Genomic DNA, 19,391 nt, shown 5'->3' with positions numbered 1-19,391 from the left:
GGAATGTTACTGCTGAACAACAGTGCCAATTTGTGCCATGAGTTCCTTCCTTTCTTTCACATATAGTCCTACTTACTGTAAATGTGCATCTTAACCACCTGAAGATTAAGATTGTGCCTTCCCTTGTGTTTTTTTTTGAGGGGAGGGTTGATGTGAGGAAGCCTTTTTGCTGAACAGAAATTGCAGACTGGAATCTACCTAGTTAGTGCCTTGCTGTGTGGAGCACAAGCAAAATCAGCTGTTACATGTTGGTTTTAGCCATAGCTGCCTTTGTAATCAGCATTGAGGAACCAGAACAGAGGTTGTGAAAATGGTGTACTATCTGATGTTAGTGGAGAAGACTTTCAAGATTTGGAGAGCTAGGAACGGATAACTAAGAAATCTGTTCTCTCTCAACTTCTTCATGAGAGAGTGAGTTTTCAGTTCTCTTAGTTTTTCTTAATTAAATCTTTCATACTCCTTGAGTCACTAGAACAATTAAGTAAATAGGAAATACACTCAATGTTAAGACTGCCATGCAGATTTACTCTGGTGTGCTTACTTTGCAGTTGCCAAAGTGTCACATTTTTCTTTGGCCGATCTACATTTTTTTTTTTTTTTTGGCCATTCTACAGACTAACTACTTTATAAAGGAAAATTATTGTCCTTTTCAGGCATACTTTTTCCTATTGACTGTACTGTCATCTGGCTTAGCTGGTATGCTTTAAGGCACTTAAAGATTAATGCATTCTATATCAGATAAAGTGTACCAATTAGTGCATGCCAAAACTTGGAGTTGCCTCATTAATTTCAGAGGTGAAGTTTTGACTGTGTGAGCTTTGAACTACTTTCTATTCTCTCCATGTTATAAGGCACTGAAAAGGGAAATATTTACCTGAGGCAAAAAGGGATTAACAGAAATACTTCATTAAAAAAATAGTGAAGAAGTAAACTACTAGAAAGACATTAAGAAAGCCATTCAAAACTTGTGAAGGTTTTTGTTATTTCATGAAAGTAAGTTTTAAAGTTTCTAGAAATTTATCAGCGTAATCTTGAGGGTAATTTTTTTTTCCACACATAGCAGTAAGTGGGACTAAAAGCCACCCAATCCATTAACATGGCTAGCAGATCTATGAATATCCTGGTTAATTTATGAAGAAAAGTTAAATGCAATTGAAACAGTGAAAGCAAATGGTCACTTCATGTCTGGTTTTTCAACATTGACATTTTCAGTCAACCATGACAGTTTTAAGAGGAAAACATCAGCAGAGCGAGATGAAAATGTCAGTTACTCCCTTCTTTCCACTAGCTGGTCAATGTCTTCTTCTCAAATTTAGCAAATATGCCCTTTGATGAATAGCAATAGGTTTACAGATCAGAAGGTGCAGAGTGCTCTCACAATAAACTGAACGAAAGAAAATTACACATTTTATGGAGGCAGACAAGAAAGAGACTGCAAACATATATGTAGAAGCAACTTACCTCTACTTTGACTGCTTCACTTAAATCCTCTGCTGCAGGTCCTTGTCTGTGTCTGCTAGCAGACTGATTCACTGGTGGTAACCTATGCCAATAAAAGGAAATCAAAATTCATTTAAGAGCAGCAGTAGGGTGTTGTGTGCTCCCTGTGTGTATAGGCAAGCATTCTTAAGTGCTGATTTGGCAGTACTTATGATAAACAGCACCTTTGTATGACATTCTGAAAGACCTAATTGCACCATGGACCAGGAGAGGTTAAGAGGCACCTAACCCATGGTTAAGATGTTTAGCAGGGACCTGGGGGTTCGTGTTCCCTGAAGATGTGACAGACTGTACTACTGCCTGTCTTGGGGAGTGTTCATATTATTCTGGAATGAAGATGAATGCAGCTGTTCTCAAAACTTCCTGGCTAAGAATATCATCTCTGCTATTGTGATTTGTGAAGAGGGTGCTGTGGTCATTGGTTCAACACCTGCCACTTGCTTTCTGAACTGCACTTAACTGGTCTCTTGAGGACAGGTTTATTTTATTTTATTTTTTGTTAAGTAATCTTAGAATGAAAAGACAGATGATTTAGAATGTGTGTATTTAGCACTAATCATGTATTTCTAAACTCGTAGATCAGTGAATAGCACAATACAGAAAGACAAGTTTGCTCGGAATTTGCAAATGAAGTTTGAAAACATCAGTAAACTTTGTCAAAGGCAGTATGCTAGCAAGACTTCTTGTTTATTCCAAGTCACTTCTATAAATTCTGTGTAAACTTTCCTACCTGATGAATAAATTATAGTTAGCCCAGGGGCTCAGTCCTCACTGAAACTGGCCACCTGACAATAGCCAGGACAGTGTTTGTCCTTAAGCAGCTAGAAGACAAAGTCAAATTCTCCTGTGTGAGCACCAGTCCCTTCAGTGAATTCACTGCTAAATAGTTCAGAACTTGTGTTTTGTCATGGTGGGATTTTAGAAGAACACCACGTGAAAGTGATTCTTGTACAGCGATTTCACTGGAATGCGGATGCTGTTAATGTGCTGTTTCATGTATGAAAAATAGAGTGAAGCAAGTCTTTGGTAGTGATCAACCTAATACCTAGCAGTAATGACAGGGATCATTCTGCTTTTTAAAGTAGTAAGTAGTCTGTGGAATTGACCAAAAAAAAAAAAAGTGATTAATCAGTGAAAAATGTCACAGCATGTCTACTCTGATATCCTTGCTCAGTATGAGATAGCAGACCTTGCTCTGCTGTAGTTTGAGGTAATGCAATACTGTATTTTTAATTCAGTCTGGAATAATTTACAGTATTTTATCTAGTTCCTACTCACACAAGCAGATAAGATGTACAGAATTTACATGATTTATGATTTTGTTAGGTATTAAGGATCAAGTGAAGAGCGAAAGATAGACAAAGCCAAATGTTGTCTCTTGTCTTTCGTTCAGAAAAGAGAGGGTGACATGGAAAAGTGACAATGAAAGTAATGCTTATAAAAAGAGCATAGGAAGCACAAAACCTGAGAGACATACAGTCATTTTCTTGAACATGTTGTGATGCTTTCCTTACACAGAGAATGCATACAGCTGAAATAGTTAGTATTCTTCCTTGAAAACACTGGAGCAAAACCTTGAGGGCCTGGTGGGTCTGGCTTGCTGCTAGACATAGCATGAACTGCTTATATATGTCTTAACCCCCAGTGTCTAATTCTGTGCCTCTAAACTCATCCCTGGTGGTCTGCAGGCTTGGAGGTGGAGGACAAAAAGAATATACACCTTGCAAAGAACTGCTGGAAACATGAAACAAACAGGACTTTCCTTTTCCATGGTGCGTCAGCACACTGAAGATGTGCAATGAGACCAGGAGGCAGTGTGCAAGGTGATATCTGGCAGAGGACAGACTGGACTTGAAGCAGCTGTGTGTTGTACGGATGGTGCTGGGCCCTCTTGTGAGGAGCAAGGCTGGGCTGCCCTGCCAGTGCTGGGGCAAACAGTGGACAGCACTGTTTGGTACCGGGACTGTGTTGTGTGACGTGGAAAAATAGATGTTTGGGATTGATTCTAGAGGATGGGAGTTAGGTTTTGGGAGCAGGAGCTTAATTTTTTGATCAAACTAGTAAGAGTTAAATATGTTATGTCAGTGTTTTTCATTTAAAACTGCCTACTACTAAGGTTAAAGAAGACATTACAAATTCTGGCAAAAATGTGGTGGCTGTAAGTGAGGATTTAGTTTTCTCAGGCATTCATTCTGGGAAAGAACAAGCAAGTACTTTGAAATAGAAATGTAAGTGTTCATCTAAGGAGATGGTCTGTGTATATTCTTCCTTCTGACTATGAGCTCTATTCCTCTTCCTGAGTACTTTTGTTGTTCTTTCAAGTTTTCTTCCTACGTTTTCCAGATGATTATCTGTTTGAACAGGTGTGTATGGGAAAGGAGTTACTTGTTTATCAGATACATGACTTTGATGAGGCATCGCCCATTCAATATGCTACTTGACTAATTTAGATTAAGAAATACCCTATAGGATAAGACTGATGCTGCAAATGCAAATGCTTGTATATCTACAGGCTTGTGCAAATAGAAAGCTCCACTCATTTTTCAAGAGCTGTTATGTTTCAAATTTTGCAATACTGCTAGAGAACTGGTTATGGAGATGGTAGCTTGGGCATACCTGAATCAACTTTTCTGAATTGCTCTTAGGATTCATTATTCTTAAGAGAAAGACTGAAATTCAGCAGCTCTGGCTCCTGCATTCTGTCCTTAGGATACATTGTACTGTTTCGTACTGTTTGCTGATGCTGTGGAGATTTTCAAATGGACAACAGTTCTGACTTTCAGGAAACACTTCGGATGTTGTGAAATTCTTTCAAGAAGTACACAGACTGAATAGCTCCCAGTTTGCCCATGAACTGAATCCTGTTATCTTTTGGAGAAAAATGACTTATTCATCAACTACAAAAACAAACAAAAAAAAAAACAGTAATAATCAGGGTTCAGAGATTCATTTGTAAGCACAATCAACTACTAAAGATGTATCTGAAGCAGAAGTCAACCAGTGAATACATACATTTGTGCAAATCTCATTTGTACTAATCTTGTTTGTCATCTAATTGGGCTGCTTATCTATTTTCCAGCTAAAATTCTGACCACAATAGTCACTTTTCTGATTTACAAATGTTGGAGATGTGATGCTGAATTAAATGGTAACCTACATGGTCTGGTGAAAGGTGATGCCAGAAGCTGTCTCTGTGCTCTTTTGTAGGTGTTTGTGTTTGTTTTTTTCTTATATTAAAAAAAAACCTTTTATTGTGGGTTAGCTCTGGTCAACTAATTCTCACACAGCCACTTGCTCATTCCTCACAGTTAGACTGAGAAGAGAATCAGAAAGGTAAGAACACAGAAACTCAATTTAAACAACCCACAAAATGAGTTCCTTCGCTGCTTCCCATTGATGGGCAGGTGTTTTCCTGGAAATTGTTAAACAAGCTCCATCATGTGTAGGTTTTATGTGAGAAGATAAAAGCTGTAACTCTAAGAGTCTTGTGCCCTCCGTGCCGCCTCCTTTTCTTCAGCTGTTATTTCTGTACATGGTGTTATATCATGTGGAATATCCCTTTGGTCAGCTGGGGGTCATCTGTCTTGACTACATCCCCTCACAACCTCTTGTGCATTCCCAGACCACACACAAGTAAGGCAACATGAGGAAAAAAAAAGGATGTGAACTTTTATTAGCACTGCCAAACAAGAGCTAAAATATCAGTGTGTTGTCAACACTGTTTTCTTCACAAGCACAAAATACAGCACCATAAGTAGACTATACCCTAGCCAAAATCCACCTTTGCTATTGTGGATTTGTATAGTGGTGTTAGCAGAGGATTAAGTACCCTATAAAGTTATTATAGAGAACAGCTGAATGATCTGAGGCTTCACTGAATGAGTTGTAGTTTATAAATTCCAACCACTTAGCTAGTAGATGGCATCTGGGAGAATGCCCATTCCTTAAGGTTTGGACATGATGAAATACTGGCAAAGACCTTTTGCTTCTGGAATGTTGCATACTCTTCAGTGTCTCTGCACCATGCTGGAAGATCAATATATTAGGAGGATTGTAGTGAGATTTATCACAGGCATATGTAGTATAAGTTTCAGTTACAATCCAATCTAATTTTCTTGTGGTAAACAGCCATTGAAAGGCTTGGAAATGGTGTCAGCAAAGTAATGCTAGTCAGTGAAACTATTCTACTTTAACTAGAGAAAGATTGAGTGTAAGCAGTTCTATGTAGGTTGCTCCAAAAGTAATGTCTCTGATTTATTTCCATTTAAACTACAACAGATACAAATAGTGTAATAACTATTTGAGCAACTAAACATTGTTTTTTCAATATAATCATCGCTATTAAATATGCATTTTCACCAGTAATGAGCAAGTGTCTGCATGCCACGCTTGTAAAAATTTGCACCAGTAGAGGTGTGACCCACCGTTTCACAGCTCCTACGACAATATAGTTGTTAGGAAAATGTAGCCCACGCAAACCATCTTTCATCTGCCTAGAAGTTTAGTAGTCAAGAAGTGCCAATCTGGAATACACAGTGGGTGTGTTTTGACAGTCCAGCCAGGATTGGCAGTGTGTTCCATGAACTTAGGACTGGTGTGGGACCTGGTGGTGTTGTGTTGCAAGAAAGGCTGTTTCCTTTTCTGGTCACACATGGGAAGTTCAAACATTCAGCTTAGTCAGCATCGTAGTGTATCAGTCAGGGTTGGTCATTTGTTTGGCTTCCAGGAAATCCAGAAGGATTTCCCCTTTCCTATCCGAAAAGACAGCACACATTGTTTTACCCACTGAAGGCTGCATCTTGAACTTCTTCCAAGGGGAATTCATATGCTGCCACTCCATGGACTGCTGTTTTGATTCCAGCTCATAAAGGTAACACCGTGTCTTGCCACTAGTAATGGTACCATCCAGGAAATCGCCACCGTTTGCCTCATTGGTGCTATAGATCCTGGCAAACTTGCATATAGAGTTCTTTCTGTTGTGTGTAAGCATTTCTGGGACCTGCCTCGAGCAAACTTTGTGATATTCCAGTATTGCTGCCATCATTTCCAATGCACTGCAGCCAATACTCACTCTGTACGCACTTCATGGGCTGTTATCCAGAGTCATTTGTGCAGATGAGCTGATCGGGAAGCTCTTGGTTTCATGGTGAAACAGCTCTGCAGGCTGTCTGGAACATGATTTGTCTTTCACATCACTGTTACCACTAATGAAATGTGCCACCCACCGCCTTGCTGTGCTCGCATCCACTGTTCAATCTCCATAAAAATTCAGCCAGTATTCATGGATGTTAGTGGGTGCCATCTTTTCCACATGGAGGAATTCAGGGACGCACCTTTGGTTCATATGCAATTCCATGTCAGACACTGTTTTATCATCCTGCCCCTCTGCTGCTATCTGTTGCCAGCAACAACATAGAATATTGGTGGGAAGATTGTGTTTCTACTGCTGTGTCACAAATATGTGCGCTTGTTTTTATGGGCCAACAGAATAAAATAGGAGGTGCTGCTTTCAAATCAGCCTTTGTATTTGTCTCCCAGCTTCACTGAAGAAGAAATATGAAAATTGTTTGGTAACAAGTTTTCAAATGTAATGCAAAGAACTTTAAGTAAAAAGGGGCAGTTGCATGCACCTTTTTTAAAGCTTTTTTTTTTTTTTTTTTTTAATATGCTTGAAAGAGAAGAGAAGTAATGAGTACAAACTAAAAAGAGAAAGAGATTTTGGAGTGTTTATAGATATTTAAAATACACATATCTTCCTCAGGCTGGCTGAGTGTACTACAGAAATACAGTCATCTTACCCTCAGAACCTTGAAAACTTAAATGGAATGGAAGCTTTAGGAATAGGTTAGTGAGGGAGGGTACAGGGTGAGGAAGGTGTTTTTGGCTTATCTTAGTTTCTCACTACTCTGGTCTGTTTGTAGTAGGCAATGAATTATATTAATCTCCCTCTGTTGAGTCTGCTTTCTGTTTTGCCCATGATGGCAATTGGAGAGTGGTCTTCCTGTCCTTGTCTCAACCCTTGAGCCTTTTTCCACCATATTTTCTCCCACTTTCCTTTGAGAGGGGAGGGTGTGAGAGCAGTTGTGGTATTTAGCTGTCCATTAGTGTGAAACCACAAAAGGAGGCTACTGTGAGTCATGTTTAGTGTTTGGACAAGGTTAGGAAGAGATGAGTGAGCAGATGATGAAATGGGCTGGTCTAGTTAAAAAGAGACTGAAACTAATTACACCAGGAAATCTTTTTAATAAGGTATGGAATCTTAGTATACCTCTGAGGTTTTCTTGAAGTGAGTTTGGGATATGTAAACCCGAAGTAGCTTGAGTGGCAAGCTACCTATTGTTCTTAGTTACTTGTTTATCCCCTTTCCCCCTTTGTTCACTAACTTATTTTTCTTATTTCTTCTCTCCTTCCTCCCCTACCACCCATCCCCTCCCCAGCCTATTTTGCTGCTTTCCTTTTTTGGTAACCAGAGGCTGTTATTGCAAAGATGACAAAGGGAAATTCTTCTCTCTGTTGCAACTTGTTCTGTCAGTCTCTTGTAAGCTGCTGTTCCCACGTTTACCTTGCTGGGTTGGGTTTCTGAAGACAATTGTTTCATATCACCAAGTAGAAAGCACAGAAGGCAAATGTAGCTTAAGAGTGATTCCTGTGTTCTAAGTTAAATGTTAACCAGATTCAAACAAGTTCAAGAGCATTTCAAGCGAGGTTAATGTGTTGAGCTGGTGAACAAGAAAGAACTCAAGCAGAGAAGAATAGGCATGGGGATATTCTACTCAGAGGTACGTGGTCATTTTCTGCACAGTAACTGAAGCTATTGAGGCTGTGGATATATGTTGGTTTTACTTTGTTTCCTTCACGTCATCATGTACATGGGCTTAAAAATACGGCAATTCTTTTCCTTTGGAATACTGTTCTTTAGCTATTACAGATTGACAAAAGTGCCTTTTGTAGGAGCAAAATAAGCACAACAACCAGTATAATTACTGTGGCTTTGTAGACAAAGTTCGCTTTTGCTCAACATTTTTTATTGTTTTGTGTTGAGATCAGAATGATTCTGAGTACTGTGTACGAATAACTAAGAACTCCAAGTGGATCCCTTAACTTATGTTGAATACAGATAATAAAGCTGGTGCCCAAGGAAACATTATCTATGGAAGCTTTGGTTTAGAAATGTGATTTAAAAGAAATTTTTTAGCTCTTATGAGTTTTTCCCCACACTGTAATTAAGTCAGCACAACCATGGATTTCAACATAAATGCTATGTAAGCATATTCATTATTTTATAAATTTTCCATTTGCACACTAGGGAACAAATGAAGACTTCATTTCTTTTTTGACTGTGAATACAATGTGCTGCTTCTCTTTCTGGAGATAGCATTGTATATCCATTCCTTTAAAAGGTCATATGTTCATCCTGAAAGACACCCTTTTAATTTTAAGAAGCTATTCAATGAAAGTATCTTTCAGTACTACAGGGAGCTTGAATCTGTGCATTCACACGCTAATGGAATGAGTAGAATGCATCATATTCTTTTTTGTCTCTCTCCAGTTTGGCTACTCAGAGATAGTATTGTACTATCTCTGTATATCTATACTACAAGAAACAGTCATCTAGTAGAATTAACATGATGTTTAGGGAATGTTCAAATGCTATCCATGTTTTCTGTGCTTTCTAGTTGATGATTTCATATGCATTGGTTTCTTGTCTTAAAGTGTTTTTAGTGAGATGTAGTTCTCCTGTTAAGATAGTTTATTTACAGCTGATAGAAATCTATAGAAGTGCAATTAAAGTGCAAGATTTATTTGCTGAGAAGTATGGAAGGGATACTAGTACATTTCCAAATATGATTTATATTTTCCCATTTAGTTTGTAGAAGGCCTTTGAATGAATTTTAGCACACAGGAAAAGGTTGTGGATTGATTCAGAATATCTTCATAAAATGAAGTGTTCCTTTTTTTCTAAACAATTGCAAATGTCTGATATAACTTCGGCTGTCCCTTGCATTTCTCAAAAGAGAAGGCAATTTCCACTTGAAATTCTTGTCCTAGCTTTACCTTTAGCCTCCTCCCTAGCAGCTGAATGCTTTGTCCTTTGTATTGTGCCTTGAAACTTTATCATAGTATCTCAGAATCGTTTGACTTGGAAGAGACCCTTAAAGTCCATTCAGTCCAACTCCTCTACAATGGGTAGGGACACCTACAGCTTGTTCAGGTTGCTCAAAGCCCCATCCAGCCTGACTTCGGATGTCTCCAGTGATGGGACACCCACTACCTCTCTGGGCAATCTGTTCCAATGTCTCACCACCCTGATTTTAACAAACTTTTACCTCATGTTTGGCAGAACTTGCTGAACTGCTAGCTGTTTTTTTATTAGTACTTAAGCAAATCTAAACAAGGAATCACTGAAAGCAAGTAGGAAAATTTAGTGTGCAATTCATCTGGATCTGAGTAAACTACCAGGTAGCCATATGGACTATAACTGATAGCAAAAACAATCAGTTCTGTAGAGGTGTTGCCCTTCTATCTATCAGCTAATGTTTTTTACTTTCACTTCATATCTGGTGATCTTGCACTGAGCGATTTTAACCATGAAAATTGTTGCCTAACCTGTGTCCCTATTAGCATATGTTTCGTGCAGAGTCATGCTGTTAGGTTCATGGTGTGCAGCATGTCTGCATGTTGTGTGGTTCTGCAGAAGTGTGAGGGAAGAGGTGAAGGGCTTTGCTGCTTTGGAAGAGGCACTCACTTCCTCTTTACCTAAGCTCAAGTTCTTGGTCTTGCTTTCTACTCTTCAGAGCCATTTTTCTCAGAGCTCGTGTTTGTACTGGGAGTAATGCTACATCTTCTGTGCTCCACTGATGAGCAGGAGTAGATCTGTTCAGAGTCCTCTGGGGGTCATCAGACTGCTGGTAGGTGATGTGTAAGTGAGAGTCCACTCATCCATTTGCCTCCCACATCTTTTTAGGTACTTATAAATGTTAATCAGATGTCCCCCTCAGTCATCATTTCCCCGGATTGAACAGACCCATGTTACTCAGCCTTTTCTCATGAGGGAGATGCTCCAGGCCCTTTATCATCTTTGCAGCCCTCAACTAGATTTCTTCGAGGAGATCCCTACCTGTTTTAAACTGGCAAGCTCAGAAATGGGCACGGTACTTTAGATGTGGCCTCACTAGGCCTGAGTAAATGGGGAGAATCACCTCCTTCCCCCAGCCGGATCTCTCTTTTTAATACACCCCAGGATACCATTGGCTTTCTTGGCTCACAGGGGCACACTGCTGGCTCATGGCCAACCTGTTGTCCACCAGAACACCCAGGTTCTTCTCCTCAGAGCTCAATACTAAATACTACTGTGATGTCCTGAGTACTACTGTGGTCAAAACAATGTGCTCATAGTTGTTTGGTTTCCTTCGTTAAATATCCTGCTTGTACCTTTGCTCCTCCAGACCTCAAGTCCTGTTTGTCAATTTTGGATGTATATCGTATGTTAGAACTATGGCCTTTTCACCTTTAATACATTTTCTTTGATTAAAATAGATATATTGTAGGATGCAAACCTGCAGAATAATAATGGGCCTTAAGAGAAGCCCACAAAACCTGTTTGTTTTGTGTGTAGTGGTTGTATTTTTTTTTTTTTTTAAATGAATGGAATGCATTAATTTGTGAGTCAATTCTAAAAAAGACATCCCACTTCACTGAAAAGGTAATCATTTAAAAGTTACTTTAAGTACTTAAATTACCCATATATTAGCTGGTGAAATGGTTGGGAATTGCTTCCTTAAATTACCTGTGCTTGAGATGTTTTGTTAGAACTGCCAATTTCAGAAGATAAAAGAGTGTGTGTGGCTCTTGCATGCCTGTCTCTGTGGATGACTGCAGTTCCAAGTAATGTACTCTGTTAGGGTGTAATAATTTCTTTATCATTATTCATGGTTCTAGAACAGGATTCAACAGTAGTGTAAGGTTTAGAAAAAGATTCTGTGGGTCAATGAACATCTCAGTCAAAAATGTGTCTTGAAGTCAGTGGCTGAGAAAGTAAAACTCTGTGAGGCAGTGTGGAAAGAAAAACACTACAGCGTGTCATCTGATGACGTTAGCTGCTGGCATAGCAAGAATCAGAGTAGAAAGGAGTAAGGTTGTGTAGTAAATGGCTGGGATTTGAGCCAGTGTTCAACCAAGCAGCAAACCTCCTGCATCTTTAAAGGAACAGAGCTGTATTTAAAAGCAAGAGTAACAGTCTACTGACAGACTGCACTGGAGCTTCTTTTCTGTGGATGTGAAAGTGAAGGTGTAGTCCTAGACACAGACATAACTGAGAATGAGGTGGTTAGCCGAACAGATTAATTAAATGGCACAGATATACAAGGTTCTTATGCCAGTAGGCCATTTAAAAGGGGGATTTCTCCTCTAAATCATTAAAACTGGTTTGTTTTTGCAAATGTCGTAGGAATGGATTAAAAGAATAGTGACAGATGACACAAGTTTACACTGTTGCATGTGTTCTTTGTAAATTCTTGTCTGATATAATGAAAACAAAACAAGAAGTGACACAAGGTCTGGCAAGCATGAAAGTACTTTCTCTATACTGGGAAATCATTTATCTGGTGCAGTTGTTCAGAAGACTTAGCAGCAATGATATTGGAAGCAAGCTTGTACCGTAGGCAAATGTTTGAAGTAAAAATGTAAATAAGAGGAGTCTTTTTTTATGTGGAAAAGGTGTAACAGCAGAAGAGGGTGAGTAGAGAGGACTCAGAGTTCAGAGACAGATCTTGTAGCACTTTCAGCTTCTGATACAGAGAATCAAAATGAAAACCTGCAGGTACCAACTGAAGAAATACACTATACTGGAAAGTGGCAAAGAACCTCAGTATTGAAGAGGATATAATGAAGTAACCTTTTCTCTTTATGACTGAAGAACTTCAAATGTTACAAGTTAGGCTGTTCTTTTCTGCCTGCTGGTGACTAAAAGCGTATAGCCTCCTATTTCTCCCTAGCTGTGCTTATTCTGACTTCTTACTGCTGAAGGGGAAGGAATAGCAGGTCAGAGGTGCTTGAACATAATGAGCAAAGATGTGAGCAGCAGTTTTCAAAAGCCAAGCAGGATCTGAGCTGTGGCTGTGCATGTACATATACTTTAGGTATGAGGTTTAACTTGAAGCCCAATAACAGAAATGCGGTGTTTTCTTCTTCTTCTTCTTCTTCTTTTTTTTTTATTTTTATTTTATTTTTTTATTTTAAAAAATACTTCTGGCTCAACTTTCACCAGCTATGTGGTTTTGCTCTGTGAATTGATGAGTCAGGAGTTATACCTTTTGTTCAATCAGTGCCCATCTGAAGGGAAAGTTTTTGTAAGCTTGGCTAGGTGTGGGCTTGCCAGGGCTTGCTTGCTTTCTGTTCCAAAATGAACAGAAAATTTACCCTCTGCGCGCGGTCCGTGTCAGACTTCTCACGCTGAGGGCTGCGAGCCGCATAGAAGTTGCGGGTGTATCTCTTACCGCCATCTTCTGGAAGACGCTTGGAATGGCAGCCTCTGTCGGGGCTGCATGGCAGGCTCTTGGGATGTGCAAGCAGAAAGTCAGGATGGACGGTACAGAGAAGTTAGTGGATGGTGTGTGCTGACAAACATTCTCTTCTCTCTTCAGCCCATTTGTCAGGCAGCTTATAATAACGATTTCAATGAAGTTCAGCTCCTTTTGGATAAAAACAGCAGCTACCTGAATATCCAGGACAGCTTTGGTGGAGATACCCCCTTAATCTGCGCATGCAAGCAGGGAAACAACAGAATAGCTAGCTATCTTCTTAAAAAGAATGCTGATGTCAACCTCAGAAACAAGGTAAGTGGTCACAGACTCAGCTTTTGCACTGGCTGCCCTTTTGAATACATATTTGAGAACACTGGCAGTACTGCTAAACCTTAGTTTTGTTTGCATGGCATGTCTAAACCTGACATTGTAATTCAGTAAGCCTTTATGTTTCTATTTATTTCCTCACCTATTTTCCTGACTTGAAAATGCACATAACATGTAATCAACATTGCCATTCTCAGTTTCTCTTTGTTTCCCATTTACTCCATACTGCATGTCATCCCCAGTCCCCAGTAGATTCTGCCTGCATCACTCTGCGTTCATCCTGCCCTCCAGCTTATATCTGTTCTTTCTTAGCCTTTCTTTTCTATCTGTGTTTATTTTCATCCTATAGTTAAAAGGAAGATCTGAAAGACAGCCTGCCTGTTCCTGCCATAAGGATCCCTGACAAAACTGAATCTGAGGGCTGAAGGGAGCAGCCTTCTGTCTGTTCTTCCTCTAATCCATATTTTTCTAAAATCTGCCTGCCTTCTAGAACAGCCACGAGTGGTTATTTTCCCTAGAGTGATAAGGAAGTGTGTTTATGCACAGGTTCCCCAGAGATTACAAAGAAAAGGAGCCTGGAAAATGCATGTTCTGGCTTCACTGCTAATTTGTTCTTGTGGAATGATATTAAGGGTGATAAAGTGCTAGGAAAAATTACCTATATTTGTCAACTCTTGTATTATCTCAAACTCTAAGTCAATGTTTAGCAAGTTCCTACACACTCATGTGCAATTTTATGCTCTGGGGTCCAGCATATTTTTTTTCACAGCAAATGTGTATGAAGTCAGTGAAATGTTCACTTCTATCTGCTCTGTTTGATCCAGAACATTCTGTCTCACCTTGAAGTCCCTTTGAAATAGTTCAGTACTTTGCAGTAAGATCGTTCTTATTGCATTGACAGACATTTCTTAGCCTTGCCTGGTTTTCTTAAATTGTTTTCTGCTTCACCTTCACAGGTGGGTGCAGAGCTTGACAGGTGTTCAGAACTGAGAATAGGAAGCAGAGGATTACACAGAAAGGCTTCTGAGCATTTTTTGGGTCATGACATAACACCATAACCTGATTTGTCAGACTCCAGTTTAATGAGTTGTAGGACACTCATCTTCTTTAATGTGCAAGTTAACAGCTCTTCTCTTTTTCTTTGGCAGATACAATATTCAAAGATAGTTAAACTAGGAGTCTGCTGTGGGTGTTGCTAATTTCCTGTTTCACATTGGTGACATCAGCTCTTTTATTTCTGTGCTTCAATAATCAAAACCTCTATGAGGAGCAGAAGGGATTCTTCCTGCTGATTTAACTTGCTGGGTCAGGGTAGACTTCCACTCTGCCTTCTTTCTCTCAACAGTTAAGTCTGCAGCCATATTCATGAAATCCATTGGATCTCCCATTGTTCTTGCATGTGGATCCTATTTTCCCTGAGTCTGTATGAGTCAAATGTGCACCCACTTGAAGGAAGCATACTGCACGTGCCTGTTTCTACTTGAAAATCAGAGAACTACTTCTAGTTGATAACCTAAAAAAAAAAATGTTTGTGAAATACAGAAAGGATCTAGTATTGTCAATATTATACAAATGTAATCAGAGAAGTGATTTTGATACTAATCAGAGTTCTTCTACCGCACTTGTCTGCATTATGCTGTCAGAAAACGGTTTACCTTCCTTGATTATGTGCTCATCATAATCCTCATGCCGGTTTTACTTATTGGATATCTTCTCATGGTGAGTCTGGATGAAAGTAAAAAAGGCCCTACGCATTTACTTCTCCTCTATCACCTTTCTTATGGTGATATCTCAGGCCATGAATCTGCACAGAACATGGGCTGCTCTTTTTGAAGCAAATACTGATGGAGAGCAACAGAAGAAGCAGTTTTCACTATGACCATAGCTGGTGAAGGGGAAGGACTGTGTCACTGCATCACTCTGGTATTTGCAGAAGTCTGACACTTCTTATTCAGAGAAAACAATATGTAACCAACAACTACTTAACAGTGTATACAGGTGAAGCGTCTCACTGTGTAAATTTACACTTCCACTAAACAGATCTCAAAGACGAAACAGAATGAAAACCTGGTCAAGATGTTGCTTTGGGCTGGAGTTGATGTTAATGCTACAGACTATGTAAGTGGATTTATATAAGTGTAATTGTATGGTGTAATTCTATGCATGCTGTATTAGTAAAAGCAGACTTCAGACTTCTAGCTATACAATACGGCTTTTGGAGTAGGATCAGAGACTGAACTGATATAACAGGAAGATTTAGTTTTTGTCCTTGACACTTTAGCAGTATTTATGTAATGTACTTAGAAATAATTCTCCACTGACAGCTTTTTCATCAAACAATAGTTTTTTCCTCAAACTTGTTTTTCTTAGCTTCAGCAGTTGTTCCAAACAGCATCTAAAACCTAGCATGACATTGTTAGATGTGTGTTTTTACTCAGATCATTGTAAGTGATTATCAGCTTCTTGACTGCTGTGATGTGTACTCCTGGAGTACAGTTTCACTGGGTTTTTAACTTTATCGAGACCTTTTCAACCAAAGTCATTTTAAAAGCAAATCCAGGCCAGCTGAGTTGAAATACTGAGATATTAAATATTAATCACATAGATATTCTGGTGATGATATAGGTTCTGAATTTATCACCATTAGGCTAAGGTTGACCTCTGGGCAAAGGTCACTTGGTCTTTTCTTGGTCTTTAGAGTATACTGATCTGCCATGTGTAGTGTTTGTGTTGACTATTTTGCTTGGGTGTGCCAAAGAACTCCAATGCACAAAAGGAGGTACTACAATTTTAATAGCAACCAAACTCTAAAATACATAAGTCTGAGAAAACAATATAAATTAAGAAATATTTATTGAGCACGGAATCCTTTGAAGTAAGTGAAGAACTACCGGCTTCCTGCTAAAGGTATCAGACTTGGTTTTAGCAACTGCATCCTAGAAGAGGATTTTTTTCCTGTTGTGATTATGACAAGTGCTTTACTGTGTTGTGCATTGGAACATGAGATTATATATTTTATTCATCCAGTTGTTAGGGGGAAAATTATAAGATATAAAGGGATTTTGCTAGCACTACTTACCTAATTTCTGTTAAAGAAGGAATAAAACTAAAATCCTTCTGCTACTCTTTCCCTTCAGTATGGTAGCACAGCCCTTCACTACGCTTGTGAAATGAGAAATCAGGCAGTCATTCCTCTACTGCTTGAAGCTCATGCAGATGTTTCTGTGAAGAATCAGGTAAGAAGGTGGAGCTTATAACTGGGTATCCTTATCAGGACAGTGAATCAATATGTGGTAGGCCTTAGATGGTGCGTAGCAACTTAAAAAAGAAACAGTGCACAGCTTCCTGGCAGCAGATTTTTTTGCTGTGGGGCTTAAAGTAATATTTGCCCCATTTCCTTTATTGGCAACAGAAACTTTAAGTCCAGCTACTTCATGCTGGACTTCTACCATCAGCAACAGTGTACACATTCACTAGATTGGCAAAACTGCTGAACTCAGAGCTATGCTACAGTTGTTCCTAAGATGCAGGATGCAGAGAAGTGCTAAGAGCCCTTCAAGGAGCTCTGTGTAGACATCATTCTTCTGAAATGGGCTAAGTCAAGCTTCTGCTGTCCTTCAAGAAGCTCAAATACTGTCACAAGAAATATCCAGGAGTATCTATTATTGTTCAGTTGAGACAAATGAAGTTTTGACTGTGTTGCTCTTGAAGTTAGCTCTTAACTCTGTGATGTCTTTGGACATTATCCCCAGGGAATGGTGGATCGGCTGTTGCTACTGGAGCAGAGGCAAGGGTACTACCCTTTACTTCAGTAAGAGTTCTGTTAGACCCAGCACATCCTGAAATCTTTACTTTAGATCAGGGATGTGACAGTGAAACTCCTGCAGAACACCGAAGACGGCAAGTTCAGGAAACTTCCTTGTATTTGACTTACATTTATCATAGTCTGATGTACTTCATCTGTTTCTTTCAGGATGGGGAGACTCCTTTAGATATTGCAAGAAGACTACATTTCAGCAACATTGAAAGCATGTTAAGGAAAACTTCCTAATGCTTGGTGGGATTTCATCAAGGACTGTTGAAAGCGCAGAAAATCACTCCATCAGACAATACATTCTTTATAGCAGCAAGAGTCCTGCAGGGGTCTGCAGACTGATAATTTACCTAAATTGATGTAGGCTTTGACTATTTTGTATGAGACTTGGGAGTATCCTCAGGACTGTGTGGACTGAAAGGAGTTTATTTGCTTTTACTAAGCTGTGAGTGAGTACAATCGCATTCAAAATATTGCTCTTCCCATCTGCTCCTCCAATTTTTACTGCTTGATTTGCACAGATAAGACTTCTGGAAAGCCAAGCACCACAGGTGATGATAAGCAGCCAATGAAGAAATAAAATATCCTTTACAGTCTGTGTAACAGCTTTCTTAGGGGATACAGCTGAACAGTATAGCACAGCAGCATATACAAGGTCAGGCACCTACTCTCTAAGTATTTCTTCTCCTACCATGGGAATGACTATTCAAATAGATTGCTCTGCTTAGCACTTCCTCCTTCTTCTCTACAAATTTCCCACACCTTAATTCTCAAGATATTGCTACAAGAGAAAGATTATCTTCTGTTTTACATAAAAGAAGCATCAAGAAGAGATTGAATTATTGGAGTCTAGAAACAAAGACAGTTTCCAAGTTCCTTTAATGAATTAATAAATAACAATGAAAATCTGTTTGAAGCAAGTCTTTTGACTACTTTTCCAATATTAAAAAAATTAATAAAATTTAAAAAATAAAACAGTGAAATGCTGTAATGATGGAGCCAGATACATTATTCTCAAGGAAATGGACAGGATAGTATGCTTGTAAGAATGGTGCACACAGCAGAGAGTGCACATACCAAAATAATAATAATAAATTCATGAATCTTTTATTGCATAAGTAAAGACAGTAGAAAACCAGAAGTGATAAGTAATTTGTTAGCTTGGCCTGCCACTTTGTGGTTTAATAATGCACTTATAAATGAGAGTCTGCTTTCAAACACTGCTGTGTCTTATTTCCTTGGTCTAATGGATCTTTGTCTCTCTTAGTAATTTTGGCCATTCTGTGTAAGCTGCCATAAGTTTGGAAGATAAGTGCTATGATCAGCATTGCTAATGGCTGCTAGACATACATGGACATGGACACCGTTAGAGTACGTTTCCAGTACTGCAGCAAATCTGGCATATTTTTCTGTGTACCTAGCTTATTGGGTGCTGACTCCAACTGCAGGCAGTCTTGGCTGAGCATATAGTCAGGCTTTAGATCCCTCCCAGAATCATCCCAGGAAACAAAGCTACCTGTCTGAGCCTGCACAGATGACCACTTTGTGTGTAACCTGAGGACAGGTACTCAATCAGATCAACATATATGTCAGCAGACGTGAAATGCTTGCACAGATGACATAGGTTGAAGATAATGTCTCTTTCAGCTAATGGATTGGAAGGGAGAACAGTTGAATGCTTTCACGTATTTCAGAAATACCATGAACAAATTTTGGCCAAGACACAAAATTATGTAAAATTCAAAGTCAATAGCACAGTGCTTTCAACCACTTAATTGCATGTGTTAAGATTACTACATGAGGTGACAACTGTATTGGTTGGAGTGTGGCTTGATGTATCTGCATCCTCTTATTCCTCATCTACAACCCATGGTCATTGTAGCTGAGGGTTTAGAGTGCATGAACAAATCTTTGGATGATGTGTGGTCAAGGAGGGCAGGAGAATAATCGGATAAGTCCAAAAAACAAGGCTGAGATTGTCTTTTGAAATTGCATTCCTTGGTATTTGGAAATCACTGATTGCCTGCCTATACAAGAGAATATATCATTTAGGCTTAGGAAAATCAGTCTTGTGTAAGAGCTGTCCAAATAAAGTTATCCTTGAAGAATGTGACCTAATGTATTTGTGTTTTCAGTTTTTATTCCCATATACTTTAATTTTCCTAGGAAGATACCAGTCACAGTAACATCACAGAAAACCTCAAACTATGTAGAAAGCAAGAAATAAG

The 19,391-nt window shown here is 39.1% G+C and overlaps 1 protein-coding gene across 1 annotated transcript; it reads left to right on the top strand.

Annotated features, from left to right (window-relative positions):
- The first annotated feature begins 8,127 nt into the window (after positions 1–8,127).
- On the top strand, positions 8,128–19,281 carry ANKRD22 (ankyrin repeat domain 22). The gene is given in 6 exon segments (XM_042862998.1): positions 8,128–8,279; positions 13,143–13,334; positions 14,934–15,068; positions 15,390–15,467; positions 16,487–16,585; positions 17,323–19,281. Coding segments are annotated over 6 exon segments (603 nt in total). The 5' UTR covers positions 8,128–8,258; the 3' UTR covers positions 17,401–19,281.
- Positions 19,282–19,391: the final 110 nt, after the last annotated feature.

This window comes from Lagopus leucura, unplaced genomic scaffold (genome assembly GCF_019238085.1).
Source record: "Lagopus leucura isolate 7727_CA_CO unplaced genomic scaffold, USGS_WTPT01 Super-Scaffold_739, whole genome shotgun sequence".
Lineage (NCBI taxonomy): Eukaryota > Metazoa > Chordata > Aves > Galliformes > Phasianidae > Lagopus > Lagopus leucura.
This window is presented reverse-complemented; position numbering and strand designations above follow the sequence as displayed.